The 27,757-nt window shown below is 42.1% G+C and overlaps 2 protein-coding genes across 4 annotated transcripts in view; both read left to right on the forward strand.

Annotated features, from left to right (window-relative positions):
• The window catches only part of grm1a (glutamate receptor, metabotropic 1a), a 55,784-nt gene extending 54,436 nt beyond the window's left edge, over positions 1-1,348 (forward strand). For 2 of the 3 annotated variants that reach the window (XM_046292146.1, XM_046292147.1), the window contains one exon: positions 210-1,348. In XM_046292146.1, coding sequence (XP_046148102.1) covers positions 210-1,026 — 817 coding nt within the window. In that variant the 3' untranslated portion in view covers positions 1,027-1,348. The remainder of the gene's footprint in view (positions 1-209) is intronic. The other variant, XM_046292148.1, reaches the window with a different exon arrangement.
• A 1,629-nt stretch (positions 1,349-2,977) lies between these two features.
• LOC123991026 (ras-related protein Rab-32-like) lies at positions 2,978-26,742 on the forward strand. Its single transcript, XM_046292150.1, has 3 exons — positions 2,978-3,359; positions 17,997-18,274; positions 25,479-26,742. The coding sequence occupies exons 1-3, from the start codon at positions 3,146-3,148 to the stop codon at positions 25,626-25,628; spliced, it is 642 nt and encodes a 213-aa protein (XP_046148106.1). The 5' UTR covers positions 2,978-3,145; the 3' UTR covers positions 25,629-26,742.
• Positions 26,743-27,757: the final 1,015 nt, after the last annotated feature.

A 27,757-nucleotide genomic window follows, 5' to 3' on the forward strand; every position in this document is an offset into this window, starting at 1 on the left:
AGTCAATGCAATCCCACTTGGAGCTCAGACATGAATCACATCACTGCTGCCTGTTAATAATGTTGTTAAAATGTCTTGAGTGTATTTTAACATGCGTAGAGAAATGTTGAAATGCTGCTGTTCTGTCCTATTGTGCTATGTGTTGTTGTTGACTAACCCTTCCCCCGGGTTGTCTCTGTTAGTAACGGCAGTCTTTATCTCGTTCATAGTTCTAATGGCAAGTCTGTGTCATGGTCTGAACCAGGTGCAAGACACCCTCAGAGGGGGGGGAATGTGTGGCACAGACTGTCTGTGCATGTGAGGAAACAGGAAGCCGGCTCGAATCAGATGGCGGTCATCAGGCCCCTAACTAATGCCCCCGTCGACCCCCACAGCTGCGACCCACACCACCAACAACACAGCCCTGGCACAGACCCCCACTTCCCCCACCCTGGCACCACGGCTCTGTACAACCTGGCGGAGGAGGAGGATGAGGAAGCACGCCCTCTTTGGATTGCCCCCCACTCCCACTCTGGAACACTCCACGGGAAGGATTCGGAGGAGCCACCCTCTTATTCTCACTTAACCACCAAGCCCTTGCAGGGGGTGATGGTGGACACGCACAGCTCCAATATCCCTGGATTTAACGACACAATGGGTGCCTCCGGCACCCAGGCCAGCTCCACCAACCAACCCCTAGGCTTCACCTTCTCTCAGCTTTCCTGCCCCCTGCAAGTTGGGGCTTCTTTTGGAGGGGAAGACCTCATCTCACCCCTGGAGGGGGCTGAGGGTGAGGCACTGGACCTCCTACACAGCTACACAGAGGAGGATGACGAGGAGGAGGGAGAAGAGGAGCTGGCTCAGAGTAAGCTGACCCTGGAGGACTCCTTGGCTCTGTCTCCCCCCTCCCCCTTTCGGGACTCAGTGCATTCTGCCGGGTCGGTTCCCGGCTCCCCCATCTCTGAGTCGGCCCTCTGCAGCCCCCCGAGCTCTGCCTACTCCTCCATCATCCTCCAGGACTTCAGACGGAGCTCCTCCACACTGTGAGAGCCACCAGGCACTAGCACACACACACACACACAAACACACCATGTTACTAAGATGTAACATCAACGATTTGATCATTGGTTTGCTTATTTATTTATACATTGCTCCATTTGCTCTGTCATTTGCTTCTTGGATTATATTACAATACATTTTATGTCATGGGGGAGTTGAAGTGAGAGAAAATGAAAATAAATGGAATAGTCCAGTAGCAATCATGTTTCTCAAGGGCTGTGAGTCCCCACCAACCTTTCTGCAAACTTTGAGACTCGGCTCTTGTGCCAAATGGATTACGCAAAGCTGGCAATCACAATGAATTTTGTTTTGCTATTGTTGTGCATTTAAATAGCCTATGAGACAAATGGAGGGAATGCTGTGTATAAGGTGCTTGGATCTTATCCTATGATTTCGGTGAGATACAGGGACCAAGATCCCACAATGCACTTCCTGTTTGGTCCAACACTGTGCCTGTACAGTTGAGCTCATATTATTATGTGTAGCAGACACAGCTGGATCAAAAGACTCTCTTTGACTTTTTTCATAAAGACTTAGTCCTCAATAAGAAGTACTCTTCTCAGCTTACCAGTACTTTTACTTACTAACCTCATTGCAGTTCAAACAGTTACTCTCTGATAAGAAACAAACTCTGTCTATGAACCGCAGGGTAGGCTACAGTATAGTGTATATAAGCAGTGTTATGTGTCTCAGACATTGCATACAGGGCCCCAAGGTACTGTAACATAATATGATGGAGATTGAAGATTGGGTATTTGCGCTGTATGCAATACTTTGCAACATGGTTTTTATTGTGCCAATCAAATGAGTTTTCCAGTTCTCTGTATTCATGTTTACTGATAAGGCATCTTCAGGAGATTCTGAGATTGTGTACAGTATTTTACATTACGAGTTGGGCTTGATTGTAGGCGACTGTGATGTGATGACATTATACGTTTGAACACATTCTATGAAATCCTGAGACATGTTTGGTTCACACAGGATACTATGAAGATCAGATTCTGTTTTCCATACTGTGTGTGTGATGCTATTTTTTAAACATGTTTTCTGAGGTCGCCGTGTCATTGTAATGGAAATATACTTGTGTATGTTTTCAAAGTTTGTAATATTGTTAAGCCATCTCCCATTTTTTTCCACACAGATGGTATGTTTGTAATATCAGTAAATGTTTATATATTTAGAGTGTGAAACTATTTATACGATTTAAAACTCGTCTTACAGATGCTTGTGGAAGAGCTGTGTTGGCATTGATTTAGGGCAACTTTTCAAGTCAGCCGTATCCTCTTGAAAATATTCAGTTGTAAAGCATACCAATGGATAGTTGCTTCTTGTGGTAAGATGATATGCGCTTCAATCTAGTTTAGATTTTGTATTATAAAATTGCAGTTGCATTGGTTTACTTGATCATACACTTCTTAGTACTTAATAAGAATGCAACTCCAAAGTATAAAAACACATATACAGTATGTATAGTTCTATAGTATTGTAATTGTTATTACAAAATGTTCTATTTAGTCTATTAGTGTAAGTTGTTTGAAGATTAACATTTCTTAAATGTAAAGTAACAGAAGGATCACGTTTTACAAGGTCACAGCTGGAATGAGATAGCATTTTTTTGCCTTGTCAAAAACATGTAGGCCTGTAAAATAAAAACCTTTTATAGTAAGATGACTAATTGATTGAATGATTTCATAATGCTTTAATTCATAGGAGTTAAAGGGGTACATTGAATTGACAGCCCTGCTCAATTTGAATGAATTTGGTTAAAATAGACCCTACAATTTGTTTTAAAGTTTGGATTGCATTTGTTGTGTAGCCGTCATACACACAAAGCACCCATGGTTACCATGTAAACGCAGGAGGAGGCAAAACGTTTTAATAAACCAAATATAAAAACTTGGACACTAGACATTTCCGGGTCCTATGACTCCGTGTCATATGATGTGTTTTTGAACAAGGGGGGGAGGGAAGTAGAGCACTTTCTATTGTAGTTAGTTACCATATTTCCAAACAGCACAGAAACGGTTTCAGATTGCCTCATCCTGTGAGAGAAAAACAAGGTGTTGAATTTGAAAAAAAAAATCGCTGTCATTCGGACTTTCACACTATGGCGAGCGGATCGGTATCGGAGTGCAAAGAATACTTGTTCAAAGTCCTTGTCATCGGGGAGTTAGGTGTGGGGAAAACCAGCATCATCAAAAGATACGTCCATCAGTTATTTTCCCAACACTACAGAGCGACTATTGGGGTCGATTTTGCGCTCAAAGTTATCAACTGGGACAGCAACACGCTGGTGAGGTTACAACTATGGGATATCGCAGGTAAGTTCGATAGATGCACATTTTCTACATATCAAGACTACTGAGATGCTACAAATGGGCTTACCCTATGCTATGCATTGTTTGGTGAAAGTAGCCTGTCCACTTTCTGAAAAGTGCTCGATTGTGGTAACTGCGCAATTCTAGAGGGGAAGCTTTGAATTGCACACGTGTTTGCACGACTGCACAGCACATTTGTAATTATGTATATTTATTTAATTTTTTACATACGTGGGCTTCATACTATGTTCACAGGGGCACGTGCATATTTATGTGAAAATACCTGTTTGGTCTGTTTCCCCGGTGTTATGATCAGGGTAACCAACATAAAACAATGTAGGTAATGGGCGGGTCGCTCGATCACCCGCCCTGTGGGGAGTGAGTCTGTCGATAATCGAACGTCAGTCCATTGTCATCTCATTCTCACATCTTGAGTTACAGTTGGTTATGCCAGACCAGAAAGTCTGTCCTACTGTCTCTCAATAATAGCCTAGTTTGTGGGATGTTTTCCAAACTAAGTCATGTTTGCCAGCACGTGAGCACTGTATTTCTACTACAGCATATTGGATGGCTCATTCATATTCTATTAACATCGATAGGTTTAGGCTACTACATTAATACTCTAATTTTCCATATACCCATCATGAGGTTGCTACAACCTAGCCTATGAATGAAAGTTTACAAAGTAGGTGCAAATTTGAAGAGAAATTTGAGCAATCAAGGTGACAGACCGTGACACATTCAATACAGTTGCACTCTCTTTTCTGCATCTAGCTGATCTAGGGTGTAATCATTAGTCCAACAGTTGCAAATGAGAGTTCCAATTGGACAAATTCAGGTATGTTTATCCCGTTCAGTTTGCTTCCGTTAAAAAAACAAACATTTATCAACAGAATCGGTGGAATGAATAGCCTACAGTACACCCTTGATTACACTCAAACACAGTTCACTTTTATAGCAGCCACATACAAACAGCATGATCATTTTGCTTCTTGCATAATTATATCTTGCATCTACGTGCTCTCACCTCTTCCCTTCGCTTGAAGACTGCAGTGCACAACATGTCAGCTGTCTGTGACCAGGCACAAAAACCTTTCCAAGCCAAACCTTCATATCATAACCGCTAACCACTACACAAGTCTACATCGTTGTCACCATATTAGCTAACGTCATAGTCAACATAGCTAATAGAACGAACGCGTTAGTAAACCCACTACAATGTTGCAGTACAGTCAGCAAGCATATTAGCTGTTACACCGGCTGGCCCCAGTGACAATATATTAACAAAACCAAACGCTTACCTTGACTTGGAAGTGTTCCCGTGTTCGATAGCCATAGCCAGCTAGCTAACATAGCATCCCTCTCTGTTTGAGCCAAAATTTGATTGGATTTGTGTTTGCGTAGGCTAAACTAGCTAGCTGCATTCACTAGCTACAGTTGAAATCGGAAGTTTACATACACCTTAGCCAAATGCATTTAGACTTAGTTTTTCACAATTGCTGACATTTAATCCTCGTAAAAATTCCCGGTCTTAAGTCAGTTAGGATCACCACTTTTATTTTAAGGATGTGAAATGTCAGAATAATAATAAGAGAGATTTATTTCAGGTTTTATTTCTTTCATCACATTCCCAGTGGGTCAAAAGTTTACATTCCTCCTGACAGAGCTGGTGTAATTGAGTCAGGTTTGTAGGCCTCCTTGCTCGCACATGCTTTTCCAGTTCTGCCCACAAATTTTCTATAGGATTGAGGTCAGGGCTTTATGATGGCCACTCCAATACCTTGACTTTGTTGTCCTGAAGCCATTTTGCCAAAACTTTGGAAGTATGCTTGGCGTCATTGTCCATTTGGAAGATCCATTTGCGACCTAGCTTTAACTTCCTGACTGATGTCTTGAGATGTTGCTTCAATATATCCACATCATTTTACTTCCTCATAATGCCATCTATTTTGTGAAGGGCACCAGTCCCTCCTGCCTGCAAAGCACCCCCACTACATGATGCTGCCACCCCCGTGCTTCAGGGTTGGGATGGTGTTCTTCGGCTTGCAAGCCTCCCCCTTTTTCCTCCAAACATAACAATGGTCATTATGGCCAAACAGTTCTGTTTTTGTTTCATCAGACCAGAGGACATTTCTCCAAAAAGTACGCAGTCTGGCTTTTTTATGTTGGTTCTGGAGCAGTGGCTTCTTCCTTGCTGAGCGGCCTGTCAGGTGATGTCGATATAGGACTTGTTTTACTGTGCATATAGATACTCTTGTACCTGTTTCCTCCAGCATCTTCACAAGGTCCTTTGCTGTTTTTCTGGGATTGATTTTCACACCAAAGTACGTTCATCTCCAGGAGACAGAACACGTCTCCTTCTTGAGCGGTATGACGGCTGCGTGGTCCCATGGTGTTTATAATTGCGTACTATTGTTTGTACAGATGAACGTGGTACCTTCAGGTGTTTGGAAATTGCTCCCAAGGATGAGCCAGACTTGTGGAGGTCTCCAATTTTTTCTGAGGTCTTGGCTGATTTCTTTTGATTTTCCCATGACGTCAAGCAAAGAGGCACTGAGTTTGAAGGTAGGCCTTGAAATACATCCACAGGTACACCTCCAATTGACTAAAATGATGTCAATTAGCCTATCAGAAGCTTCTAAAGCCATGACATAATTTTCTGGAATTTTCCAAGCTGTTTAAAGGCTCAGTTAACTAACAGGCTGACTACACCGCTCGTGTTGCAAAATAAATGTAGAGATCTATATTATTCAATTATTGCACCCACACTGCTCGCGCTCACTAACGAGCATCTGCGTTGCCAAGGGCTAAAATAGAAGTCAGTTCTATTTGTGATGCAGATCGCGCTGCAAGTCCACCCATCTCCTCATTGGTTTATAGAAGCAGGTACCCACTCTGCCATCTCATTGGTTATACCCACGTGGGTGACGAACGATGTCAGTGGCCGTAATGCACCTAATTTGCGAAAGTTGCCATTCGCAATATAAAGTCAAGAGAAGAAAAGCCTAGGAGGAGAGATGACTAGAAATTATTTGGTTGAACGTTTTATGTGTGGATTAATTGTCGGAGTAGAGGACCTTGTGCATTTCAGGTAAAATAACAACTCAATGTTTATATCCCAGGACAAATTAGCTAGCAAAAGAAAGCTAGCTAAATTGGATGAGTTACCTAGCAAGTGCAAGCTAACTAGCTAAATTGCCATAATGTTTAATGTTTTTTAACCTGTCCCCAAATTAATGTAATTGGTTCAGAGTTTGTTTTGATATTTTAACCTGCCCGTCGTGATCGCGTTTGGTGTGGTAGGACAAAATACATTTATGCATGATGGTTTGGTTTCTGTGTTAGTGTATGTACACTTCTGACCCACTGGAATTGTGATACAGTGAATTATAAGTGAAATAATCTGTCTGTAAACAAATGTTGGAAAAATTACTTGTCATGCACACAGTAGATGTCCCAACCAACTTGCCAAAACTAGTTTGTTAACAAGAAATTTGTGGAGTGGTTGAAAAACTAGCTTCAATGACTCCAACCTAAGTGTATGTAAACTTCTGACTTCAACTGAGTGAAAGTGAAAAGAATAAATATACTATGAAACATAGCTGGCTATCTCTCTGTTGCTTCTCCTTCATTTTGTAAGACATTAACTTGTCTTTCTCTCTCTTTGAGTCAATGATTTAGTGCTAGCTAGCTTTAGCTTATGCTGCTCCCTTGATTGGGTGGACAGTTCATTCTACAAGAGCTCTGATGGATAGGTTGGAGGATGTCCTCCGGAAGTTGTCATTATTACTTTGTTAGTCTATGGAAGTGGGTGAGAACCATGAGCCTTCTATGTTTTGTATTCTTGGCAATGTACCCATAGGAGGATGAAAACTTGCTTTCCACTATGGTTTTACCCTATAGAGTGCTGTTGAGGCTACTGTAAAAAAAATGTTTTGAGGCTAATCAGTTATTTAACCTCATTAGGGGGTGTGGGACGGTACCGTCCCACCTGGCCAACATCCAGTGAAATTGCAGAGCGCCAAATACAAAAACAGAAATACTCATTATAAAAATGTATGTACCATACAAGTGTTATACATCGGTTTAAAGATTAACTTCTTGTTAATCCAACCATGGTGTCAGATTTCAAAAAGCCTTTACGGCGAAAGCACACCAGCGATTATCTGAGAACAGCGCCCAGCAGACAAATCATTACAAACAGTAACCAGCCAAGTAGAGGAGTTACACAAGTCAGAAATAGTGATAAAATTGATCACTTACCTTTGATCTTCATATGGTGGCACTCACAAGACTCCCATTTACTCAATAAATGTTTGTTTTGTTCGATAAAGTCCATGTTTAAATCCAAAAACCTCAGTTTTGTTTGGCGTTAAATGTTCAGTAATCCACAGGCTCAAACGCAGTCACAACAGGCAGATGAAAAATCCAAATAGTATCCATAAAGTTCGTAGAAATATGTCAAACGATGTTTATAATAAATCCTCCGGTTGTTTTTAGCCTACATTTACATTTACATTTAAGTCATTTAGCAGACGCTCTTATAAATAATCAATAATATTTAAACCGGACAGTAACGTCGTCAATATAAAAGGTAAACAAGAAAGGCGCGCTCTCGGTCTCACGCATGAAAAAGCTTTGGGCCACTGCAGTGTCCACTCATTCAGAGTGTTCTTCCTCCCTCATTTTTCAGAATACAAGCCTGAATCAATTTCAAAAGACTGTTGACATCTAGTGAAAGGCATAGGAAGTGCAATGCTTCACGGGAAGCATTCCTTATCATTCATTCACCAATATCAACATTTTATTTTACCTCAGCCTCCTATCAGGACCACTACACAGCTCATATCACATTTATCAGGACCACTACACAGCTCATATCACATTGTGATCAGATTTATTTTCTCATTCAAAAAATCCTGCTCTCCCTGTCCCTGACAAAAATACTGTAATGATTTCTGCCAACAGGACTCTCAATGAATGGATACATTTAGTATTGGCTTCCAGTATGCGCACATGCGTTCTTTTATTAGGCCAAGCAGGAGTACTGGCAGTTGTATGGACACAGTTGACTCCTTATCATACCAGCTGAGAAAGAGACTACAAGTTAGTCATTAGCCAGCAGTTACAGTCAGGGCCTGAGCAAGGGCTCTGTGATTTGAGTCTTAAGAGATTAAAAGGGTTGTGTTTATGTGTGTCTGTGAGGCTTCATATCCCATCATGAGGTTGTGAGATTGGGGTCAGGACATGCACGGTATAACTGTCGTGATTTTAATTTTGTGAAGTATGTTGTGACGTATGTTGAATCCACTATGAATGAGGTTGAATTTGAAGCCAGATATAGGACTAGAGAACTGCAAAACCACTCTGAAAAGCCAAGTCTGACACATTTTGGTGGCAGACAGGCAGAGACCGACAGGACACACCGTTTTCACCAAGACTGTTGAAAGATGACTGCTGATTGATGGTGTTCTCATCACACACTGGTAGTGCTGTGACAGGCCATCGCAACAACCTGCATGTCTGTCACTAGTTCTGATCGGTAACCCAGAGTGGGAGAGGGAGAGATTGGGACAGTGTTGAGATACACACCGACGTGGGTATGGTACAGTGCAGGGGAGTGGGGAGCTATAGGAGGACTTGCTCATTGTAATGGATGGAATGGAATAAATGGAACGGAGGGAAACGTGGCTTTCATATGTTGAATGTGTTTGATACCATTCATTCTATTCCAGCCATTACAATGAGCCCATCCTCCTATAACTCATCCCACCAGCCTCCACTGGTACAGTGTCTCTCACAGCTGTATTGCACTCTACCAGAGGAGCTGTGAAGGCAAAACACACAAACACAGTTCCTCATTCACATTTACTGATGTCATTGCTAGAGATGCTGTGAGAGAAAACACACACTCTCACCCCCACAGGGGGATGACACACAATATACACACACCCTCCCACACACAAATACACTCATCATTCACACCTGTACACCAAGTCTGGAGACGGTGAGGATGACAGGGAGTCAGAGAAGGAATAATGGAGTGAACCAGACAGAAAGTGAGAGGTGTATTGCCAAGTCATTAAGGCCAGTCTTTAAAGAGCGATTGAATGCGCCAATTTCGCATGTGTTTTTCTAATATGTGGTTCGATTTTGTCACCCATGAGACACAATTACAACAAAGCCAATTTCACTTCCTGAAAATAATCAGAATGAATCTAAGATAAGAAATCTGTCATTAAAATGCGTTTTTGCAGGTGAGGTTTTAGTCACGCCATTTTACATCTAGCTATAATGTTTTTGGTGCTGTATTTCTCAAGTAAAACAAATGTGTAACGTGTTGTCTTATGCGGTGCTTGATCTGTCGGGAGGTGCCGGAACAAAAAGGGAGCGTGAGAGGGGGGGGGTTACCTGGGGGGCTGTTAGGTACCGGAACATCTGTATAATAAAGAATTGCATGCATATCATCACATTTCCGTAGTGGCATAGTGCAATAGAGTAGAGGTCTTACAAACGTTGCACACATGGAGATTTTTTTTTGCAGCCTAGGGCCCGGGAAAAATGTTGCCTGTTTTACAACACATTTCATGCAATTCTGTGTCATTTTACACTGGAGACTTTAGCTGAATCTTTTTTTAGTAACGCACAAAGTGATCAAAATGACAGGCTACTTTGACACTGACAAACAGATTCTGAGATCAATAAAAACGACCATGTCTTGAATCCATCAACAGCCTAGGCCTAGGTGTGTGGAGGCACGTATTGTAGGCTAAAATATGAGGAGGAGATTATAGTCCTAAAAATGCTTTCCAGTTACATTGACTCGACCAATGATGTGAAACTCACTTACCGGCGATGCTGTTCGACTATTTGGAAGTTGATAACATATGTTGGTATTCTACAGACTGATAAGAGAATTCTCTTTTTAGCAGGAGCCATTTGCTTTCCAACCTATGTTTTCCCATGATTGTATTTGAAATATTGCAAAAGGCCCGTTTCGGCTCAATGCTGTTCACTGACAGATTTGCCGCACGTTCCTGACTGTCGGCTACGCCTTGTGATCGGGCTTAACAATCCACAGCTAGGCATTAAAAAATAAAAGCTATTGATCCTCTGTGGCTAAAATATAGGCCTACTCCTAGTGTGGTATTGTGGATTATTTCTGAACAGACAGCGGTAATTCTATAACTTTGGCACATTTTATTTCAATTTATTAGGGATGCTGCAGAACCTCCAGCACCTGTCCCGCGGCTATGATTCTACGTCAACACATGAAGTGTAACGCTGAGTTGGAGGCTCATGTCTATCAGAGCACAGAGTGGAAGAGAAATCCCAGAAAGTGAATCTCATTCTAGTTCTGTGAGAGACACAGGCATACGTTGGTCCCGAGGCTACAATGTTGCGCAAACCGTCAACTCGGGCCAGCCCAACATGAATCAATTCAAAGAGTGTCCAGTAGGTTTTCACATTACGTTTTTTGAAGGGCAGGAGAATTACAGAGGAGGCAACTTGAGTTAAGACTCTTTTATTTGAATTTTTACAAACGGTGAAGATATTTTTTTAAATTACATGATAGGTACCAGATCGTGGCAAATAGGTTCCGGAAGGAAACAGTCCAAAACTAAAAGGTGCAGGATCTGACTCAGATTAAGCACTGGTTTTATGAAATCTGATCTGCTGGGCAGGTTGTTCTCACTGTCAGTGTGTCCTGTGGTATGATTGGAGTGCAATCACCGCAGATGTTTATCCTGTATTAGTGGGCATTGTCGAAATCAAAATCCAGTCCTCAAGTCCTGACCAAACTCTTGTATTTAAATCTCACAAAACTAAGTTTTGGAAGATACTGACTTTATGACCAAAATGTACCTACTTGCACATTTAGTCAATTTTGGCACTGGAATAATTGTTTTTGACTAATATCGATGTCACATATGCCGTTTTCAACGAAAAGTTGGTTCTCGAGTTCAGTTCTTTAAGCCTTTTTAATCATGCAGAATAAGTAGGTGGGCCTGTCCTCATGGCAACGATATGGACCAACCAACGTTGAGGCAATGTCGTCCTTACTCTCCCATAATGATTACCATCTCGGATGGAATGATGGTAATCAGGGCCTTGTGGAAAAATGGATGTACGTTGGAAGTCAGCGTGAGGCCTGGGCCTCGCCCGCCCCCTCTGGCCCAGAATAGCTGCGCTCATCTGGGCTTGTCTGAGCCATGGACAGGATGATTACAACCATGGGGTGGTAGTGGAGTAAGTAAGCCAGCACCTTTTGCCAAGGATTTAGGCATCCTGAGAGAAGGGCCACCTACCTCAATGTTTCTCTAGAGGGGAAGGTATAAGAAAGGAAATCAATAATGGGGGAAGGGGTGAAACAGAGGAAGAGGGGGGATAGTCCCTTTGAGAGTATTAGATTATGTGGCAATGTTCATAGTCTTTGTTTTCCAGCTCCTCCTTTGCCACTCACTCTGCATGATGCAAACTTCTATTGGCCCTAGCTGTCTCGTAATGACCACCATATTTACTGTATTTTCGCCAGAGAACCGTTAGGCCAGCATTTGAATGGACTTCTGTTGAGGTTGGTTCACAGCCCCAAGCCTCTTAACAACTGACTGGTGAGACTGCCAGTGCCTCCGTTGCCGCTGCCACGGCTAGCTTGGACAGTTTCCATGGTAACCCACCCACAGCTAGCATCTCGACAGAGACCGTAGAGGAAACTCGGGTTGCTAGGGCACAGGATGATGAAGAGTTTCTCTCTTTCTCAGTGTTTCCATCTGTTCTTCCCACTTTCATAGACAACTCCCACAAGGACCATGGGGAAGAGAGATGGACACCCTAACCATTATGTATCTGTAGAAAAGATTACTTTCCCTCTCGGAATAGCAAAAGGCATTTAAAATATATTCAATGAAAGTCATTGGTACTTGGAGTAACATTGCATAAGTTTTTGGATTGTGGTCTCACAGGGTCTTAAGCAATACTTCCTATTTTATTTTGCCTGGGGTTTTATATTAATAATGTGGACAGCCAAATTGTAAATGTACTGGAATTCCCTAAAGATCGTCTCTCCTCCTGTTTGTTTTTGTAAATATTCTAGTTTTACAGACTTGGCATTCCACGACAGGCCACCCCACATAGCCCGGTTCCTCTCTAGGTTTCTTCCTAGGTTTTGGCCTTTCTAGGGAGTTTTTCCTAGCCACCGTGCTTTTACACCTGCATTGTTTGCTGTTTGGGGTTTTAGGCTGGGTTTCTGTACAGCACTTTGAGATATCAGCTGATGTACGAAGGGCTATATAAATAAATTTGATTTGATTAGAAAACGATATGAGAATCTCACACACAAAAACGAACCATGTTTACCAGTAAATGGCCAACCTGTCTTGACTCCTTATTGTCATTTGGGGTGGCAGGGTAGCCTAGTGGTTAGTGTTGGACTAGTAACCGAAAGGTTGCAAGTTCAAATCCCCGAGCTGACAAGGTCGTTCTGCCCCTGAACAGGCAGTTAACCCACTGTTCCTAGGCCGTCATTGAAAATAAGAATTTGTTCTTAACTAACTTGCCTAGTTAAATAAAGGTTAAAAAAACAAAAAAAAACAGTCATCATTGTAGCCTGCACCGTGAGACACTCATACCCTTCGTCGGAATGCTAATTAGCTTACAGAATTTCTCAACTACAGCACATGACTCATATTTCTTCCCATAAGCTCACTGTGTTATCCTGTTCTCCCTTAACAATGTTGAATCGCTGCCTATATCGAGGATGTGCCATTGGGGGTTAGACCTTTTTTCAAGACTGCCTTGGAGGTTACAGTAGAATAGATAACAAGCCGTCTGTTGTCTAACCAGTGAACCTCATCATGGCTCTAATGGCCGTAACATCTCAGCACAAACCACAATCATCCCGATGCTGTACATGTGCCTGTGTGTGTGTGTGTGTGTGCGTGTGTGTGTGTGTGTGTGTGTGTGTGTGTGTGTGTGTGTACTGGGCTAATTGATCCATTCAATCAATCTCTATGGCTATGTATACACGTCTTTTTTTTTCTTCACTAATTGGTATTTTGACCATTCAAATCAGCTCTGAAAAATATCTGATGTGAAAAGATCTGATGTGTTTGGTTAAAAGACAGATTAGCGGGAAAAATATCAGAATTGAGAAAGAAGCGTTTCGACTCATTCTGTTTCCCCTCGGAAGGTGAGGGCTACTCCTACAGCATAGCGACGCTTACTTATCAATCACACACCATCTGAGTGGCACTGAATATTCAGCTCTAAGCTCACAATCTTATTTTAGGATGTCAGTGAAGAGATCAATTTCCAATGGCTTCCAATACAGTGGAGCTTATTATGTCTACAGGTGAAATCATTGTCTAACACAACCTAATAGCCTAGCTACTTATTAGTTTCATTACCACAAGGATGCTCCTATCCAGAGTAACTCCAGAATTCATGTCATTGTCAACATAACCAGTACAAATAGCTGACATTTTGAAAATATCAGAGCACTTGTTCTGTCAATATTTGACTCCATTGACTACCATGTTCATTCGATTCTTATTGGAAACCATTTCCCCGCAAATGTCAGCATGAGCCTGAGCCTTAAGTGTTTCTGTGTGGAACCTGTTTATTGAAATCCAAGAAATATGCCTAGAGAACATTTTTAAAGTGAGGTTCTTTTTTTCTGGGTTTTTATTTCTTCTAAGACTTCTTCTAATGAATCTCTGGGCACCAAAAGGCCTGGAAATGAAAGCCTTATTTCAACCGATTGTCTCTCCTTCCTACTGTGCCGTGTCCCCAGTGAGTTCACCTGGGGTTAAACAGACTAAATTTAGACCCTCAATTATGAGCAATTACTGAGCAGGTCTGTAGGCTCCTCAGTGTATTCACTCCCTCGCTGACACCCACACTGCAACGCGCTGCTCAGTTTCCATACATGGCTGGGTGAAGTACCTATAATGAAGTAAAACTTCAGGGGGGAAAACTGCCATCACAGTTCCTGAAATTGCTCTCTGTATTCCGTGTTCAACTTGGCTGCAGTGTATACTAGGTGCTGTAATGTGAGGTGAGCTACTCCTAGTTAGTTATCTTTAATTGGATGAAGTGTGCTGTAACAACATCCCTTTCTGTTGTGAGGAACTGAAACCCTTTCAGTGGAAAACTGAAGTGATGGTCTAGAAGCCTGGCTGGCTGGGTGTGATCCCAGCCAGGGGTCCTCCCATTGAACCCCCGACCTAAAGATTCACCTTAGCGCCTCAGCGAACAATCACTCACTGGTTGATTGACCTCAGCAGTCTTGAAGGTTCAATAAACTCTTGTCCTGGGAATTATTTTTGGAAGATGGGGCTCCACCAGAATCTGGTTCCTCTCAAGGTTTTGTCCAGTGCTCATTACTGTAATTCAATGGACCTTTCAGGGAAATGTAAAATTGTTAGGGTCAATTGTGTTGGAATTTTCCCACCAGATTGCAAGACATACATTACATTTACATTTACATTTAAGTCATTTAGCAGACGCTCTTATCCAGAGATGAAATGCTTTAAAGCATGATATCCATTCTATTTAACTTGTCAAATAGAATTTGCAGTTTTAGTTGTATTTGCGGTAGAGGTCGGCCGATTAATCGTAATGGCCGATTAATTAGGGCCGATTTCAAGTTTTCATAACAATCGGAAATCAGTATTTCTGGATGCCCGATTTTTTTTATTTCATTTGTCCTTTTACACCTTTATTTAACTAGGCAAGTCAGTTAAGAACACATTCTTATTTTCAATGACTGCCTAGAAATGGTGGGTTAACTACCTTGTTCAGGGGCAGAACATTTTTTTTCCCCTTGTCAGCTCAGGGATTCAATCTTGCATCCTTACAGTTAACTAGTCCAATGCTCTAACCACCTGCCTCACGAGGAGCCTGCCTGTTACGCGAATGCAGTAAGAAGCCAAGGTAAGTTGCTAGCTAGCATTAAACTTAAACTAAACTAATCACTAGTTATAACTACACATGGTTGATGATATTACTAGTTTATCTAGCGTGTCCTGCGTTGCATATAATCGATGCGGTGCGCATTCGCGAAAAAGGACTGTCGTTGCTCCAACGTGTACCTAACCATAAACATCAATGCTTTTCTTAAAATCAATACACAGAAGTATATATTTTGAAACCTGCATATTTAGCTAAAAGAAATCCAGGTTAGCAGGCAATATTAACCAGATGAAATTGTGTCACTTCTCTTGCGTTCATTGCACGCAGAGTCAGTGTATATGCAACAGTTTGGGCCGCCTGGCTCATTGCGAACTAATTTGCCAGAATTTTACGTAATTATGACATAACATTGAAGGTTGTGCAATGTAACAGGAATATTTAGACTTATGGATGCCACCCGTTAGATAATATACGGAACGGTTCCGTATTTCACTGAAAGAATAAACGTTTTGTTTTCGAGATTATAGTTTCCGGAGTCGACCATATTAATGACCTAAGGCTCGTATTTCTGTGTGTTATTATTAATAATATTAATAATAAGTATATTATTTGATAGAGCAGTCTGACTGAGCGGTGGTAGGCTGTTTCGAGGGTGTCTGTTGTCGATGTGTTCCTGGTTCGAGCCCAGGTAGCGGCGAGGAGAGGGATGGAAGCTATACTGTTACACTGGCTTTCCAGATGTGGACAAATCAAAATACATTAGACGGTGGGATGTTTAGTTGTCGGTAAAATTAATTATGCAATAAATGGTGGTGGAAAAGCCTTTTTTTTACGCAAATATTGATATAATAACCATCATATTGATATGTTCTTTAGTCTCCCACTATGACTCGGGGAAGCATGACGTTGTTATTAGGCTACAGATGAAATAAGTTACGATGAATTTCACGGGGGGGCAAAAGTGCACAGTGATGAGCTTGATGCTCCTTTTCATTTTATATGGGGATCTTATTCAGATGAGATGATAATTGATGCTTGGCTGCCGTTTGACATCATGTATAGACGATAGATTTTTCTATTGTGTTATCGACTGTACATTTGTTTACGTGTAACTCTGTGTTGTTTTTGTCAAACTGCTTTGCTTTATCTTGGCCAGGTCGCAGTTGTAAATGAAAACCGTTGATTTCAAAGTTTAACAAACCGTACAACTCTATGCACAAGGACTTAACAACAATTTACACAGAACATTTTACAAAAACATATCTATTAGAATGCGGAGTTTGGTAATAGAGTTTTGGTAACATCTCCCTCAGTTTTTTGTCTCGTTTTCCAAAAACTCCACAATGTATGCAGAAAGAATGAGGGCTCAGCTATGATATGACACATCCACTTTGAAATCATCTCTTTTGGTTATTGAACTACAGTAAGTGAGTGGATTTACACCCTGTAATGGGTCCCTGAACTGTCCTACACAGAAAATAACATGAATGTCATTCTCTTCATGGTGATGTAACCTAAATAGGTACACAAAGGTATAAATGTACAATATCCTCCTTTGCATCTTTGGGTATTATTCTAATTACGGGCTATTATTCTCATGAGCTCTGACCCCAAACAAGACCAAATTTTGTTGGACCGGACCAAATCTGAACCTAGCATAGAGTTCTATGTTTCAGAAGTTTGGGCATCAAAATACATTGTAGTATACTCAACTCTAGTGTCCTCTACTATGTACTGAACTCTACATTTACTCTGTTTTTGTACTGTAATGAACTATGCTCTACTTTTCCGTGCTGTACTGTGCTGTACTGCGCTGTCCAAACTTGTGAACCCAACTGTGGTTTGTGACGACTATAATTTCCCGTTCTAGACAATTCAATTGTCGAAATTCAGTTTTTGGGATGGGGGATTCCGTTATCGATTTGGTAACAACATTTTTAGTTGATGCTGGCACCCCAGATCCCAGTGGTAATTCCCCTTGCTTTGACTTCAAAGCATCACTCGAGATTTCTAGAGAGAATTGGGAGGCAGATATCTTTCTAGGCTTGTCTTCTTGGATTAGAGTGAAGAAAAAGTGGGTCAAGATCCGTTTTCATCATATTTGGTGGGGAAGGGGAACCACAATGAAGGGGAAAATACCACTCTTACACTCTAAATGATGCATTAAGACTATTAAAACTTCTCTTTGACTGAGAGACTTTTGCCTTTGTGAAACACTGTTTGAGAACCCTCACTCAGTTTGATATCCATGTCTAAATCATTATTGGTAAACGGGGCTAATTCTCCCCAAACTGGCACCTTTTAATGTGAGTCTGGTGAGATATTTATTGGAGTAATATCGGAGGCGGTCCTTGTTGCGGTGTGCTCACTGCCCTGGCTTATAGGACCTGTGGAATATCCTCTCACAGGTTTGCCTGTGTGAGTACGGAGGGAACAGGTCCTGCTTTGATGTCGCATTAGCAACACTCAAAGGCTTACTTGCTGTCATCCCTCTCCTGTAGGCCTACTTCAATGTTTTGTACATCAAGATGTGTTGTTTTTCCTTGGACCCTGGCTGATGTGTTATTTTGGGGCAGTAGCTGAATATCTACATTGTGTCACTCATTGAGCATTTAAACCAACAGCTTTCTGTTTACTAACTCCATAAATACTACTAGACCTACAAGGTTGCATTGTGTACTGTACCATTGAGTTACTGATCACATTCCTTTCATGTCCCCCATTCAGGCCAGGAGCGATTCGGGAACATGACACGGGTGTACTACAAGGAGGCGGTGGGGGCATTCGTGGTGTTTGACGTGACGAGGGGCTCCACTTTCGAGGCAGTGTCCAAATGGAAGCACGACTTGGATAGCAAGGTGAAACTGGCCAATGGGAGCCCTATACCCTCGGTGCTGCTTGCCAATAAGTGTGATCAGAAGAAAGAGAGCTCCAAAAACACTTCCCTCATGGACAACTTCTGTAAAGAGACTGGCTTCCTGGGCTGGTTTGAGACCTCGGCCATGGTGAGAGAGAGACAGACACACACACACACACACACACACACATACACTAGGCCTACACCATAAGAGTATAACAGCGTGTTGCTGTTTTGCTATTCGTGCTCCCCTAATCATAAAGCATTAGCGACAACCACACTACAGATAATAGTATAGTTAGTGTGTGCATTAGGCTTTTGTATTCAGCTTGAACTGAAGGTAAATGTAGGTTTTTGTTTGTAAAGTTGTTTCCTAATGTTTTACAGGTTGCTTTTCAGTAAATAATAAATAAAACACAATTGTCAACAAACAATGACAAACATTTGACTCTTACTCAGATCAGCTCAGAAGTAGCACATTGCCCATTTCATGCCACGTGTTTAAGATGGCTGACATAGCTCAGCGTATTAAGGGTAAACTGGTGCATTCAGGTCGAGTTGCATGGTCGATTCACCACAGCTTGCCGATTTTCTTTAAATCACGTTTCACACACACACGTTACATTCTGTTTTTCTGGTCGTTTTTTTTGTTGCTCCACGTCAAACAGATGAATAGATTTAATGAATGGAAATCAAAAGGAGGGCAGAAATAGCATGAACGGGTAATGTAATAAAAGTGTAAAGGCCTGACTTGGGGGGAGTTAAATCAGAACTTTAGTTAGCAGTGCTCCTCGTGCTGCGATATCTAATTATTTGTGCTGTGTTGTTACAAAGAGCAGAGTGGGAAAACACAAGCATATCCCTCTGTGTCACTCGGAGCACTATTAGTTAGGTCAGAGAGGGGCATGCTCGGCAAGCAATTCCAGCCAGGGTCGCAATCACAACGATAACGGCTGCGGTCTTCATTTCCATTCCAAGATCTGTTAAATGCCTTCAATTGAATGCTTATCCTCATCTGAAAACGATCTCTGCTTTGTTTACAGGCTCTTTTGTTGAACAGTTTTGAGCTTTTATTGGAGTTTGTTCGGTGAGGTCTTTAGCGAGAAATTCAGAATGACATTTATAATATTAGGGATCATAGCCGCGGGGAATAGTTTGGAAGTGGGGTGCTGCGAATATTCAATTTTTTTTTAAAGGGGGATGGATTTGCCCGCGCTGCAGACTGCTATATCAGTCCATTTATACCGGACAATAAATTATTTTTTTTTGTCGTAGCTACTATCTTGTCTCATCGCTACAACTCCCGTACGGGCTCGGGAGAGACGAAGGTTGAAAGTCATGCGTCCTCCGATACACAACCCACAGGAAGCCACAGGAGCGCCCGACCCGCCACAGGAGTCGCTGGTGCGCGATGAGACAAGTATATTCCTACCGACCAAGCCCTCCCTAACCCGGACGACGCTAGGCCAATTGTGCGTCGCCCCACGGACCTCCCGGTCGCGGCCGGTTACGACAGAGCCTGGGACTCTGATGGCACAGCTGGCGCTGCAATACAGCGCCCTTAACCACTGCGCCAGTGCACTACTTCTGTTTTTTGTTTTTTTCAAAATCAGAATAATAATACAAAATATATATTTTTTGGTATTCCGATTTTTCAGGGGGTACTACATCACCCTTACCTCCTGCGGCACTGGGTCTCGTTTAGGTGGTAGTTATGTTTCATAGAGAGATGTGTGGAGACACCACAGGAATATGTATTACAATACGTATGCACTAGAGTTTACCCCATATTAGTGGACTGATCGATTTTTGGGTCGATAGGCTGTTGGTCGACCCCATCTTAATTACGTCTACAATCAATAGCCCAACTATTAAATGGCCCTGGCTTTATAAGTCATCCATATATACAGTTGAAGTCTGAAGTTTACATTCACCTTAGCCAAATACATTTCAACTCAGTTTTTCACAATTCCATTTAATCCTAGTAAAAATCTTAGGTCAGTTAGGATCACCACTTTATTTGAAGAATGTGAAACGTCAGAATAATTGTAGAGAGAATGATTTATTTTATTTCTTTCATCACATTCCCAGTGGGTCAGAAGTTTACATACACTCAATTAGTATTTGGTAGCATTGCCGTTAAATTGTTTAATTTGGGTCAAGCATTTCGGGTAGCCTTCCACAAGCTTCCCACAATAAGTTGGGTGAATTTTGGCCAATTCCTCCAGACAGAGCTGGTGTAACTGAGTCAGGTTTGTAGGCCTCCTTCCTCGCACATGCTTTTTCAGTTCTGCCCACAGATTTTCTATGGGATTGAGGTCAGGGCATTGTGATGGCCACTTCAATACCTTTACTTTGTTGTCCTTAAGCCATTTTGCCACAATTTTGGAAGTATGCTTGGGGTCATTGTCTATTTGGAAGACCCATTTGCGACCAAGCTTTAACTTCCTGACAGATGTCTTGAGATGTTGCTATATATCCACATAATTTTACTTCCTCATGATGCCATCTATTTTGTGAAGTGCAACAGTCTCTCCTGCAGCAAAGCACCTCCACAACATGATGCTGCCACCCCCGTGCTTCACGGTTGGGATAGGGTTCTTCGGCTTGCAAGCCTCCCCCTTTTTCCTCCAAACATAACGATGGTCATTATGGCCAAACAGTTCTATTTTTGTTTCATCAAACCAGAGGACAATTCTCCAAAAAGTATGATATTTGTCCCCATGTGCAGTTGCAAACCATAGTCTAGCTTTTTTGTGTCGGTTTTGGAGTAGTGGCTTCTTCTTTGCTGAGCGGCCTTTCAGGTTATGTCTATATAGGACTCGTTTTACTGTGGATATAGATGTTTCCTCCAGCATCTTCACAAGGTACTTTGCTGTATGACATGATCCGTGATCCCATGGTGTTTGTACTTGCGTACTATTGTTTGTACAGATGAACGTGGTACCTTCAGCGTTTGGAAATTGCTCCCAAGGATGAACCAGACTTTTTTTTCCTGAGGTCTTTTGATTTTCCCATGATGTCGAGCAAAGAGGCACTGAGTTTGAAGGTAGGTCTTGAAGTACATCCACAGGTACACCTACATCTGACTCAAATGATGTCAGTTAGCCTACAGAAGCTTCTAAAGCCATGACATAATTTTCTGGAATTTTCCAAGCTGTTTAATAATAATAATAATAATATAATAATAATATATGCCATTTAGCAGACGCTTTTATCCAAAGCGACTTACAGTCATGTGTGCATACATTCTACGTATGGGTGGTCCCGGGGATCGAACCCACTACCCTGGCGTTACAAGCGCCATGCTCTACCAACTGAGCTACACAGGACCACAGTCAACTTAGTGTATGTAAACTTCTGACCCACTGGAATTGTGATACAGTGAAATAATCTGTCTGTAAACAATTGTTGGAAAAGTACTTGTGTCATGCACACAGTAGATGTCCCAACTGACTTTCCAAAACTATAGTTTGTTCACAAGAAATTTGTGGAGTGGTTGAAAAACAATGTTAATGACTCCATCCTAAGTGCATGTAAACTAAACTTCTGAGCTTCAACTGTGTATATATATATATATATATATATATATATTTTTTTTTCTTCGTTAGAACAGACTCTCTGGTACACGTATTTAATAAGCACTTGCTGTGGTGCTTTCTCGTTGCAGTTGGGAGAAGAGCGAGACAACGTGCACCAGTCCCACATGCACTCACTGTGTGACCATCGCGCTGTTACCAATGAGTCATTTGTGTGTCTTAATTATTTAATCAAACAGTGTGCATAAAGAATCAGACAAGCTCAGTGCATATTTAGTTGATTTTTTTAAAACACAGGGTGTATCTGTCTATATATGGAAAAATATAACATTATAACAAAATAACATTTGGTCGATTGGTCAAAAGAACAGGATGAATTTCGGTCGACCAATTTAATTTTTAGTCTGGGAAAGTCCTAGTATGCACAAACACACACTGTGTGAGTATTGTGTGTGTGGAAATTGCTCCCGATCTATGTGAAAATTAGGTCAATGGGGCCCTGTTGTCATGAAGCTGGGGACTGTGTGTGTGTGTGTGCCTCAGTTCACCTGGAGGTCTTTAAGTTTCTTCTTGTCACCGCAATTCTGATGCCACCTCTAGTCCCTGTGGAAATTACAGTTAGCTCTCACTTGTGATCTCCTGTAGTGTCCATGTCCACACACTAGCACCATTCGCTCAATGTGTTTGGGCAAGTTATGTTTAAACAGTTGAGAGTTTTGGTTGGATAATGGCACACTCACCCACATCTCAGTGACATCCCCGTTCCCCAGCCCATGGAAAGCTCACAGGTATACCCTTTAGAACCCCACACACTCAGTGTCCCGATCAGCTTTGAGGTTATGACGCCCACAGCGTTTCCCAGCTCTAATCCTGTGCTGTTAGACCTGTTGGTGCTTAGACATGTCCTTTATTTGATTATAGCCGAAGTGTGCCACTAGAAACCAAAGTGTGGCAGTTATCTGTGCGTTGCAGAATCAAGAGATAATCCACCCTCATACATATACATTCATTACACAGTAGGCTATCGTGTGCTGAATCATGGGGCACAATCCATATAGTTGCAACACCTTGACGGTCACATATTGAAGTACTGTAGAAGGTTCCCTGCTTTGAAAACTTGATTTCATTTGACATTTTTGTGATTTAGCAGACACTCTTTTCCAGAGCGACTTGAGTGGATACATTTTCATACTGGTCCCCCTTGGGAATCAAACCCACATTGCAAGGACCATGCTCTACCAACTAAGCTACATGGGATTTCCTGTGTTATTTCTTCTAGGATAACCTCAACCCACATTGCGAGAAATACTTTATATATGTCTGTTTAGAGCCTTGAGGTGTGTGTGTGTGTGTAATCTGTGGGATTGTATGCAGTGAGCACTTCTAACAGTTGAACAGAATGGCAAACATGAGCCTCCAGGGAATATCAGGCTTCGTGAAATACAAAATGTCCCTGCTGCTGAATTCCCTTTTCTGTCATCATATGCAGCTGTGCATAAGTATGTGTGTGTGAGTTCATGTGAGTGACAGGTGTGCCAGTACCCAGCATGCACCAGCACATGTTCCTGAGATAAATGATTCCATTAGAGGCTGTAACTCAGATGGTTGGCATGGAGCTGTGTATGTGTGTGTGTATGTGTGTGTGTGTGTGTGTGTGTGTGTGTGTGTGTGTGTGTGTGTGTGTGTGTGTGTGTGTGTGTGTGTGTGTGTGTGTGTGTGTGTGTGTGTGGGCGCAAGTACGACGTGTGTTTTATAGACATGTCTGTTTTAATTTGTGCTGAACCACTAGGGCTGGGCAGTATACTGTATTTTACGATCTATCGATATTGATGCACGGACCAGTTTGGGTTTTTACATGGCCTATATATACAGTGGAGCAAAAAAGTAGTTAGTCAGCCAGCAATTGTGCAAGTTCTCCCACTTAAAAAGATGAGAGGCCTGTAATTTTCATCATAGGTACACTTCAACTATGACAGACAAAATGAGAGAAAAAATCCAGAAAATCACATTGTAGGATTTTTAATGAATTTCATTTCTCTGTCATTTCTTAGCAAATTGGGCCTAAATTCTGTTAGCTTCTAATTGTTAGCCGGTAATCGCTAGCTAATAAATGTACTGAGTCAGAGAAAACATAATGAGCTATATATCCTGATAATACCAGTGATGGTATAGACCGAAATCAGTATGTTTGTGTAACAGTATCTTGTAAATCAAAGCAAGAATATGTTAGCTACATGAAGTAGCTAAGAGAAAACGTTCAATGTATCCAAAGATTATAGGGTCCCCTAGGAAACACTTATCAACACTTTGGTTCCTACCCTGTCACAACTCCTCCCTGGACGCTGGGCCATGTGGACTCCAATGTTTCCAATGTTTCCCACAGTTGTGTCTAGTTGGATGTCCTATGGGTGGTGGACCATTCTTGATAGACACGGGAAACTGTTGTGTAAAAAACCCAGCAGCGTTGCAGTTCTTAACACAAACCGGTGTGCCTGGCGCCTACTACCATACCCCATTCAAAGGCACTTAAATATTTTGTCTTGCCCGTTCACACTCTGAATGCCACTCAATTGTATCAAGACTTAAAAATCCTTCTTTAACCCGTCTCCTTCCATTCATCAACACTGATTTTGAAGTTGATTTAAAAAGTGACATCATTAAGGGATGATTGCTTTCACCTGGATTCACCTGGTCAGTCTCATGGTAAGAGCAGGTGTTCATAATGTTTTGTACACTGTGTATGTAGGCCTATCCATGCCTTGAAAGAAACACTGTCTGCTGATTTGGATTGGACTTCAATTGGATTTAGATTTCGTTATTTGTTCACACACCAGATTCCTCCCATGCCAGAAGTCTGATAGCTCAGTTGTAGTCTGTAGCTCAGTTGGTAGAGCATGGCGCTTGTAACGCTAGGGTAGTGGGTTTGATTCCCGGGACCACCCATACGTAGAATGTATGCACACATGACTGTAAGTCGCTTTGGATAAAAGCGTCTGCTAAATGGCATATATTATTATTATTATTATTGATGTAGCCTACAGCTGTTTGCTGTGGAAGTGATGACCTCCCATCACAACACAAAGAGCAGTTTATTCTCAAATAGTATTTTAGTTGACATCTCATCTGCATTCATAATTGGACTTTGTGTTTGATGCCATGCTCCATCATATTTGACCCTTCATTCCTGTTTGATGCAGCTTTGATACACTTGTGTTGTCCAGTCGTACACTCACCCTGAGTTTCACTGCTCCCAAGGTGCCCTGGCCGTTTCTCTGAAGTGTCACTTTGTGAATGTCTCAGCAGCAGTCGAGGCCTGGAGAAGACTCATTAATATTCATAACCCCTCCAAAACGAGGGATGACAGCTTTGTGCTGTGCTGCACTTGGCTGCTGAGGTGCGAAATGACAAAATGAGTGATGGCTGCTGTTTTCAAGGCCCGCTCTCTGATGCCACTCAGCTGTCTATATGAAGTAGTCTAAAGAGCTGTAGCAGTCATGAAAGAATATTAGCCAGACTGCTAATGTTGGAAGACTAGTCACGGGCCATGGCTATAGGAAAGGTCCTCTTGAGTTGACAACTGAGGATAACACAACCTCTGGTGCTTGCATAGAAGAGAGAGGTGGATGAAATACCAGTGGGTTATCTTTTTTTATAGACTATTGTTCTGTGTGACAAATGGAATGTGCCCAGACCTGTTTCACCAGTGTTGCTCCTCATTAGTTAACTGCCTAAACCAATATCCTCAGCAACTGTATTCATATTGAATTGATGTGACCTTTAACCTTAAGCCTGTTGTTGTTTCACCTTTCCCAGGACAACATCAACGTGGACGAGGCAGCTCGGTTCCTGGTGGAGAACATCCTGCTGAATGACAAGGGCCTGCCATACGAAGAGAGCAACGGGGACCCCATCAAGCTCGACCAGGAGACGGTGGCTGCTGAGAGCAAGCCAGGCTGCTGCTAGCTCTGAGGACTCCTACTGCATCCACCTTTCAACCTCCTCCCACTGGATCAATCAATCAATCAATCAAATTTATTTATAAAGCCCTTTTTACATCTGCCGATGTCACAAAGTGCTATACAGAAACCCAGCCTAAAACCCCAAACATCAAGCAATGCAGATGTAGAAGCACGGTGGCTAGAAAAAATGCCCTAGAATGGAATGAACCTAGAAAGAAACCTAGTGAGGAACCATGCTCTGAGGGGTGGCCAGTCCTCGTCTGGCCGTGCCGGGTCGAGATTATAACAGGGTAGCACCTCAGGCCAGCACACACAGAGGGCCTAGAAGTCAAGGACTGGGTCTCCTAGCCCCACCCCTACCCTATGTCCATTAACCCTGGACCGCCTCAACACCCTTCCAAACCTTAGCCACCGTCTTCTGTATCTACCATCACACCGGGCTGCTGTTCCGGAAGGGCGTGACCCTGAACCCCATATCCCACCCCAAGCTGTCGTTACACTGGACCCATGCCCTCTGTCCAATGACCCTGCGGAAGGGCTACTGTCCAGGGAGTGGGTCTCGTCACACCCTAGCTCACTGACAATTACGCATGCAACTGTCTTGTTTCATAATGGTGCCACGAGTTCTCTTTTTTTTCATCTTTTTTTGCTGAAGGCCTGAACAAAGGTGGGACTAAGGATGTACCATAAATAAATGTGTGTTTTTATCATGATGATCTGTGGAATATCTTCCAGTGTTCTTCTAGGCAATGCTAGTCACACACGGACAACAACAAAAAATACATTTATCTTGAAAGAAAGAACAAATGGAAGGCATGTGCCATTGGAACTCAGAGAGAAATCCCTGAGAGACTTGATGTCTCAGTAATAGTACGAAAGAGTACATCTAAGATGTTTTTTTTTTTTTACATTTGTGTTTGATCATGTACTGTACAATTCCTGGTGAGGTACATCATGCGAGGGAGGGAACCCTCCCACTACCCAAGCAGTTGAGAATCCTAGGCAAGTGTAAATCATTTTTTTAAACACTGTGCGGGGTCTATTAAGTTTATGTGTGAAAATATACTTTGAAACTACTACAAAAAACAAAAAATAATAAACATTTTTAATTGATAATAGTTTGTGTTGTCTTTGCTTAATTCTTTATTAGTGACACAATTGAATTGTCTGTATTGGGTGGAATTGAAAGTGTGTGTGTGTGTGTGTGTGTGTGTGTGTGTGTGTGTGTGTGTGTGTGTGTGTGTGTGTGTGTGTGTGTGTGTGTGTGTGTCACATTTTAGTCATTTAGCAGACGCGTTTATCATGAGCATTTTACAGGAGCAATTAGGGTTAAGTGCCTTGGAGGTGATCCCTGAGGCTCAACATGTGAGGAGAAACTGAAAATGCGATCAGAGAAATGGGAATTAACATTATGAAAGGTTTCACATAATTCCTTGGGCTATTGATGTGTATCAGGCATGACCATGCTGTACCACTTAGGGGAGGCTGTGTGTGTGATAGTCATCAGACTATTCTGCTCACTGCTGCAGCTCATGCTTTCCCATGCCCCCATTATTACCGGAGAAGAAACCAACGTCACACTAGCCTCCAGGACACACACTCATGTCGACTATTGCAGCAATGTCTACTACTGCCTATTCATTTTGTCTCTACTGACTTCATTTTGACAGAAGTAAGAGGAAGTATGCCTATGCAATTTGAGCCATTGTTGACAGTTTAACAGAACTAAGCTGCTGAAATAAAGTGGACGTTTATAAAGAAAGCTGAATGTAATTAAATAATTTGTCTGTCTGCCACCCATTAAAAATCATAAATGGCTTAATGATTAGTATGAATCGAAAAATTTATCAGTTTCACTTAAAGTCAAAAGGTTTGACGGCAATACCATATCAAATTCAAGTCAGTTGGGAACAGGTTTTTGATGCCCAGTGCAGACTCTGTCACGAGGAAACAGAATCAATAGAACAGTCAGCCCAGTGCAGACTCTGTCACGAGGAAACAGAATTAATAGAACAGTCAGCCCAGTGCAGACTCTGCCATGAGGAAACAGAATCAATAGAACAGTCAGCCCAGTGCAGACTCTGCCATGAGGAAACAGAATCAATAGAACAGTCAGCCCTGTGCAGACTCTGC

This window comes from Oncorhynchus gorbuscha, linkage group LG12 (assembly GCF_021184085.1).
Source record: "Oncorhynchus gorbuscha isolate QuinsamMale2020 ecotype Even-year linkage group LG12, OgorEven_v1.0, whole genome shotgun sequence".
In the NCBI taxonomy this organism is placed as follows: domain Eukaryota; kingdom Metazoa; phylum Chordata; class Actinopteri; order Salmoniformes; family Salmonidae; genus Oncorhynchus; species Oncorhynchus gorbuscha.

What these genes read in the sequence shown, in the direction of transcription:
- LOC123991026 (XM_046292150.1), top strand. Translation starts at nt 3,146, where the DNA reads ATGGCGAGCGGATCGGTATCGGAGTGCAAAGAATACTTGTTCAAAGTC. An exon ending in ACAACTATGGGATATCGCAG is followed by an intron (nt 3,360 to 17,996) that starts GTAAGTTCGATA and finishes TCCCCCATTCAG; the next exon opens with GCCAGGAGCGATTCGGGAAC. An exon ending in GGTTTGAGACCTCGGCCATG is followed by an intron (nt 18,275 to 25,478) that starts GTGAGAGAGAGA and finishes CACCTTTCCCAG; the next exon opens with GACAACATCAACGTGGACGA.